Source organism: Saccostrea cucullata, unplaced genomic scaffold, assembly GCF_032062105.1.
Source record: "Saccostrea cucullata isolate Sc308-1 unplaced genomic scaffold, CSIRO_AGI_Scuc_v1 ctg21602, whole genome shotgun sequence".
NCBI lineage: Eukaryota > Metazoa > Mollusca > Bivalvia > Ostreida > Ostreidae > Saccostrea > Saccostrea cuccullata.
This window is the reverse complement of record NW_026937092.1, coordinates 1-7,577: the sequence shown is the minus strand read 5'-3', so window position 1 is coordinate 7,577 and position 7,577 is coordinate 1. Positions and strand designations below refer to the sequence as shown.

The window sequence follows — 7,577 nt, the reverse complement described above, 5'->3', positions numbered from 1 at the left end:
TTTCTGAAAAAAACTTGTCATATACTTGCAGGATAAGGGTATAAGAAAGCAGACAACGTAACGTGTACAAAACGCTGGCATTCTACACTTAATTTAACTGTTGAGTGTCATGGCTGATATCGGCCATCGTAGATTACAGTTTAATATAAATGTAATACCTCATCATAAGACAACAGGAATTCCTTCTGTGCTATAAGAGAGTTTTTAGTTTCTGTTAAGATTTTCACTAGGTGATCCTCATTAAGACTGTGTAGCGATACCACTATGTGGAACCGGCCCACAAATTCGGGAATCAGTCCAAACTTTACCACATCACTTGTCTCTACCTCACTCAGAAGTCTATCGTACTTCAGGTTCAACTGTTCTATATCTGAGAGTTTCCTCTCCTCCTCCTCCATCAGAAGAGATTTATCATCGTGATTACCAAAGCCAAAACTCTGAAATAAAAACAAAAATAGAAGTTAAAGGTTTTTCTATGTTACTAAATGTAAAATCTGGATAATATGTAAAATGTATGTTTGGGGAAAAATCCAGGTCATTCAAGTATAACAAAAAGCCAATGGTCAAAAATGCCTACAAGTGTCAAAGCCATATGGCTAAATCCAAAACCACAAATACAGTCATAAAACCACGTATACGAGGGTCATTCAAAAAGTTCGTAGACTTTTGTAATAACTTTTTTATTTAACGTCATATTTAAACCAAAACTGGTACATATATTAAAACAACAGATTCAAATATTTGAGCAAAGAAATTGGAATATATCTTGATGTTTGTCAAAATTATCAAAGATTTAAGACAGCAAAAATGGGGTCACGGAGCAGGGTCAATATTGAGTTATGGACTGATTATTCGCTTTTCATATCTACAGCCATACCTCTTTAAAATTGTCCTTAAATGAAATAAAATTTACATACTTAAATTTACTATTGTTTCATTTCTTCAAAAGCAAAAAGTTAATGTAATACATTGCTTTGTTTAAAAGATATCCATTTCTATAGACAGATAGTCTTGATTTAAAAAAGCAAAAAATCATGACGTTGAAGGACGTCACGGAGCAGCGAGTAGCAATATAATTTTGTTTTGCATTTTGAAACTTTTAAAACAAACTCCGAAAATGCTGGAGAGACCAGGAAAAATACATAAAATGAGCCGTGCATTTGTTTATAATGGAACAGACAATTTTTGAGGGGTAAATACTTTAAACTGGGCGATGGGCGTTCTGCAAAAAACAGATTATAGTTCAAAATCTTTTCAAAAGAGTTAGTAACGTCATGAAACGTGATGTGCGCTTCACTGTTGCGGAACCTGTAAGAGCAGAGTTACATGGTAAAGGATTTGAAAACATTGACAATCTTATTTCAATTATACTCAAATTATTGATAGCATACTAGGTGTCAAGTGTTGTGGAAACGTTTTAATGAATGAGGAATACGATACAAACCATGTATAAAATGAAAAGGCACTGTGAGTTTGAGAAATGTTCTTTAACATTGTTTTTGACGTTACATCGTTTTTGACCGTGCTCCGTGGCGACAAAACATGTTGCATTTAAACTTTTCTAGTATGAATTCCGTTTAATCAAATAGAATGAAACTTCAGAAATCTATAAAATATATCTTTTTACATTTAAAAATATACTGATATTAAGATTTGTAAAAATAATGTGATGATAAGGAACATTGTCTACGTATTTTTTGAATGACCCTCGTACATATAATTCAATGAAATGAAACAACAGTTGAATGAAACAACAAACAATTAAGCCCCTTATGGTGATGGTATTCATCTCTGGCTCAAGATATTTGGAGACTCTTCTTCCCATTGATCACACTGCTCTCACCTTTTGATTGGTTCTGCCATGTATAATTTCTGAGATACCAGTAAATGCCCCTGAGGCTATAAATAGAATGTTAGTGGTGTCCACTTGGTAGGTGGTCTCATGTGCATTTCTTTTCCCCATTTTATCAGTGACACTGACGACGTTCGACTCCAGGAGTTTGAGGAAAGCTTGCTGTACGCCCTCTCCACCTACATCTCGGGAGGAGTTAATGCCCCTCGAGGAATTTCCAGGCACAATGCTTCTGATCTTGTCCACTTCATCAAGATACACAATACCTAAAAGATATTATCATTTTTAATAAATGTATAATATCTATAAAAAATATGGATTGCAAATATTGAACAAGAAAAGTTTCATCTTAAGCACATTACACATCATTTTAATAGAGTTCTGAACTACTGGGTATTATGACTAATCATGGGTATGTATTTCTTTAGAAGAAGATGTTTTAAATAATTTTTCAATACATTCTACGTTAATTTTTTTTATTACAACTGCTGCCCATCCTGACCCTGGAGGCTATGATTTGAACAATCTTAATAAATCTAAACTAGGACAGGAAGTTTTGATACATTTTGGTCCCATATTTTTGAGTGACTTACATGACCTATAAAGTCAAATATTACTTTTAAGTGTCAGGAATGAATGTTGACATTACATTAAAAAATTCTTTCATAATTAATATTAATAGCCTGTTTAACCTTGTTGACATTTTTCGACATCGAAGTCTGCATTCTCCAGTAGTCTGTAGATGACGGACTCCACATCTTCTCCGACATAACCAGCAGCCGTGATGGACGTACAATCACACATCGCAAATGGAACGTCCAAACATTCTGCTAACTTCTTCACCAATAAAGTTTTCCCTAGAACGAAAGTTATCAAAGATTATCATTTATATTCTACAAGTTATGAAAGTCTCAAGCAAAATGTTCTTGTATTGTTCATCCATAAATTCAGAATACTGTAAATCACTTTTTATTCTCGAGAACTTTATTTTCGCGTAATTACTCGAGACAGTCTGCTCGCGAAAATTTAATTCTCACGTATAATAGTATTCCTTAAGATTATACAAACCAATAACCACAATTCATGAAAATTTTGTCTCGCTAATCAACAGTCAATGACTATCTCGCGAAAATAAGGTGTCGCGAAAATTTAGTGATCTACAGTATATGCAAGTTTAGTCTTAGTTGGATTTCTACTACAAATGGACCTGCTCAAAAAACTTAACATGCAATCATCTTGAAAAAGATCAGCTGCAGAATCTGAAGCAGATCTGAGAATATGTGTCACTAGATGCATCATCCATATACTGTGGAATCATTTTTATTCGTGGGGACATAATTTCATTGACAACAAGTTCTTTTTCGTAATTCAACTTTTAATGAATAATGAAACAAATGTTTGTATATATGTTCGTGGGGATGTAAATTCGTAGGTCAGGGTTACCCATGAAAGCCACAAACATTGATCCCCCACGAACAATGTTAATTCCACAGTAAGTTTGGTCACTACTTACACTTGGGAATGGACTTGCTTAGTGCTTAGATACTTAAACCTAATATACAGTATGCATGGCATGAGCTCATCTTGAATTTGAAAGATTTTGAAAAATGAAGCCATGCCCATTTAATCAATGCCCTAAATTAGCAAGCAAACAAAAATCCATAAAATTTAATTTTAGTAAATTCATTTAAATGAATATTTTGATTTGTTTTCCATTTAGCTATAAAACCAACTTTTCTTTACAAGTCATATAAATATCTCTCTGCAAATGCATATATTTTGCAAAAAATAAAAACACAGCAAAATGAACAGCAGCCAAGACTGAGGATAGTCACTAAATACCTGAGCCAGTGGGTCCTAGCATTAAGACATTACTTTTCTGTAATGTGATTGGTTTAGAGTCTGTCTCTGGGGATAACATTGGGGGGTCACTCTCCTCCTCTTGGTGAGAGTTGAACCCCAGGGCACTGGAGGAATGGCCTCTGATGGCCGCTTCCAAGGACTCTGAGAAAAGAATAAAACAAAAAAATAAACAATAAATGTATTACACATAACTTCAAAATTCGCACCACATACTCAATGAAATAAATTCCTTTAATTATTAATAAATAACAATAAATGATGATCCACAGAATTTTACAGATCTTCCCTTCATATTTACAGATCACAGATCATCTGACTGACAATTATATACATAACACACTTACAAGTATTACATATTACTTTTCAGGATAATGAAATCAGAAGTTTTATATCAACTTTACCTGCAAAGAGATTTTCACCGAGTTTGGGTTTTGGTTGAGATGTCTGACTGCTAGTTTTACACCAGCGGACCCTCTTATAGTGGTTATAGGAAGCTACAGATAGGCTCTTCTTTGCCAGTTCCTGACCAATTACATGTTCATCCAGAAATCTATGGATCTATGTAAACAATTGTGAAAATTAAAAGAATGATGAACTCTTTCCAAGAAAACTTTGAATATGATCTGACATTGCATTATTTGCCCTGGAAAATAAGTTAAATAACTGCAAAGACATTTTCACCGAGTTTGGTTTTTGGTTGAAATGTCTAGCTGATAGTTTTACACTACCGAAGATCAATCCAAATAATGATTAAGAAAAGAATGTTAAATTTAGTCTTGCTCCACTTGCAGTCTTCATTTATCAATGAGCATAGCATTCATAGAATGATTTTTTTTAGCTAAGTTTTTTTAACAATTATGGTTGACATCTGTACTAAATGAAGAGCATCTTTTTAATGAACCTTACCTCTTTAGGGGTTGGTATACTGCTCTTGTCCTCTTCTTCTGTTCTGATAAACTCTTGGTCAACTTGTTCCTCTGATACCATGATCATCTGTTTACAGTTGTCACATTTCACAAATCCATTAATCATCACTAAAGAAACAAATAGACATAAACACCACAAATTGAAATGCAACAGTTGTCTGTAAAGTTTTGGACAAAAGCTATTATTTTCTTAATAATGACTATACTGGCAAATGTGTACAATTATAATTGTTACCAGGACTTCAGGTACGTTATTTTTTAAAAAATAAATTCACAAACAACAGTTATATATTCTTTAAGAAAGTTTTCAAAGTGAGTAACTCATTCTACCTTTACATGTGGACAGCTTTATATAAATATATACTATTACAGGTATTACTGGAGTATTGAAACTCAAGTTAAATGCACTCCACAAAGGGAAGAAGTCCACAGGAGTTCAAAACTTTTTTTGTCATGGTCAAGTCCAGGACTTGAGGAGTAAATTTTAGGCAAGTCCAAGAAAGAAATTTCAGAGTCCATATTTACCTATAATCATTAAATTTATGTAACTTATAATTTATTTTCATTTGTTGCATTGAATGAATAAAGACTATATGTATTAATATATGTTTTATTTGTCCTCCATAAACTGTCATATAGTCATACATGAGTATTTCAACACAATACCAGACTGATAGATTATACATTACAATAACTTTTACAAATACTCACTACTGAATAAACCATCTGTTACAATAAATAGAAATTAGAATGTGCTGTAAGTCACAGCTAAAACCGAAATTTAACAAACTCATTGCCGTTTGTCATATAGGAGGAAACATGAGGAATTGCGTAAAAGCAAGAGTCTAATCGCAATGGAAAATAAAAAGACGGATTGTATTTTCGAAACGTTCCTATTGTTTTATGGGTATTTTAACGCCAACAAACCCACATTTTTACTTAATACATTTGAGAATTTGCTTTATTTTTAGCTTTACAATCATTTTTTTTAACTTATAAAAAAAGATAAACAAGAAACATAGCCAAGTCCCAGGACTTTGGCGAATTCTAAATGCCGAGTCCGGATCCGGAATTTGTTAGTCCGGGACGTCGGACTTGAGGATTTTTGATTGAACCCCTGAGTCCATAAGATTAGAAGAAGAAACTAGTAGATGCTTCACCATAATCATTGTAATGTATGTAAGTTCTCTACTGATGAGAAGTACAGAAATGTAAAATCTTTTTGATACATGATATTATGTCTCACAGACACACCACAGCCAAAATAAATAAGAGAATAGAGAATTCTGATTCATAAAATTGAACGTATAATTAAAATTTATGGATATGTAAACGTCCAGATGATGTTTTGATAAAAGAACTTACCACTGGAGTCAATATTGAGGGCGCCTCCACAATTTGAACAAGGCCTGACTCTACGTTCCTCTCCCCCCATACTACTGCCCCCTTGATCTGGCCCCCCTGTCTCCCCTCCATTTCCATTGTCGCTTCCTCCCTTGGACTGCAGAGATGAGGTCACATGAAAAGGTCTGAATTTTTGACACTGCCCGAGTTGACTAAGAACCTTCTTTTTGTTTTGATTTCTAACTCCACCTGTAAAAGAGGTAAGCACAGTTTGAATACGGAGGGAACATTGTTTAATATATACATGCAAGCACAATGCACCAAGGAAGCTTGTGACGAGGTTAGTCATATAGTTAAAGCGATGACAGATAACACAGTACTGGCATGTATATAAGCATAGATCATGTTTACAGTTTATTTTTATTGTATAACAACTTACTGTTACACAATTCACAAATTTTGACAGGATTCATGATGATATATAATAATATAATTTACAACGGATTTCCTATAAAAGTACTTTGATTCATGGAAATAAAGAGGATGCATCAACCTAATGTACTCATTTTTCTTCATTTTATTTAACCTCTTAACATAACTTTGAACCTATATGATCCCAAACTACGACAATCACATACCTGCAGCCGTCGCCAGTGATCTGCGCGATTTACCGGATAGACTTCGAACACTAATTCTGACCCCACATCTTATCGCTAGCGACATAATTCAATACCAAATGATGATATTGGCTTCAATTCTAACATTTACGAGTTCCTACAACCTCAAAACAAATCTCGTGTTACACACGGTCCTACTAAAATACGCCTGCCGACGCCTGCCAAGGTAAAATACGCCTGCCGAGAAAAACTATACGCCTGCCGTTTTATTCTTTTATATTCTTAATTTATATATATATATTTTACTTTTTTGGGTTATTAACATTATATTTCGCAACTTTATTTTATTTTTCTTTTCTAAAATTAGTCTATACAAGAACAAGAAAACTACGTACGAAACGCCTGCCGTGGTGCTTTTCAATATACCAGACTGGTTCCTAAATACATGAAATATAACAGGCCTTTTTTCTTTTTTTTTTTTACATGGTTAAAAAATATTTCAAAATGTTTAATACAGATCATGATTTCATAATTAATAATTGAATAAATTAATCCGTATTAGGTATTTACAATAATTATGAGCGCTAAACGTAATGACAAGAGAGACAACTCTAATTGGGAAATCGGTACAACAGTTAGTTGGAAGTCGTATAATTCATTAAATATTTTTGTGTTTAATATTTTAATTTGTATTGCATAAAATGGCATCAAAGACATAATTTTTTAATATTTTTATTATTATTTTTTTTTTACAGATTGGTGCATTCCATATAGTACAGAGGTCTTAGACGAAGCAGTCCAAGTTTTTGTGTCAAATATTTAAATGAATAAATGATTGAATTGTTTGCATTTGGTGTATTTATTTCATCTTTTATAGGAAATAAATATCATGAATGTACAAGTATGAGAGACGGAAAAAATTAAACATAGTCACACATATTCAAACATTTAGTCTTATTTCACAAAACCATCAAG

The 7,577-nt window shown here is 33.1% G+C and overlaps 1 protein-coding gene and 1 long non-coding RNA gene across 2 annotated transcripts; one reads left to right on the top strand and one right to left on the bottom strand.

The window, feature by feature from the left end:
* Positions 1 to 158: 158 nt before the first annotated feature.
* On the bottom strand, positions 159 to 6,765 carry LOC134247280 (ATP-dependent Clp protease ATP-binding subunit ClpX-like; the record flags this gene model as incomplete). Its single annotated transcript, XM_062729644.1, has 8 exons — positions 6,624 to 6,765; positions 6,007 to 6,234; positions 4,622 to 4,749; positions 4,117 to 4,273; positions 3,695 to 3,856; positions 2,545 to 2,709; positions 1,844 to 2,118; positions 159 to 437 (listed from the first exon to the last, which is right to left on the bottom strand). Coding segments are annotated over exons 1-8 (1,479 nt in total), but the record flags the coding sequence as incomplete, so codon positions are not given.
* A 26-nt stretch (positions 6,766 to 6,791) lies between these two features.
* On the top strand, positions 6,792 to 7,447 carry LOC134247281 (uncharacterized). The gene is made up of 2 exons (XR_009987800.1): positions 6,792 to 6,828; positions 7,358 to 7,447. It is a non-coding gene; the product is annotated as an uncharacterized LOC134247281 (long non-coding RNA).
* The last annotated feature ends 130 nt before the right edge of the window (positions 7,448 to 7,577 follow it).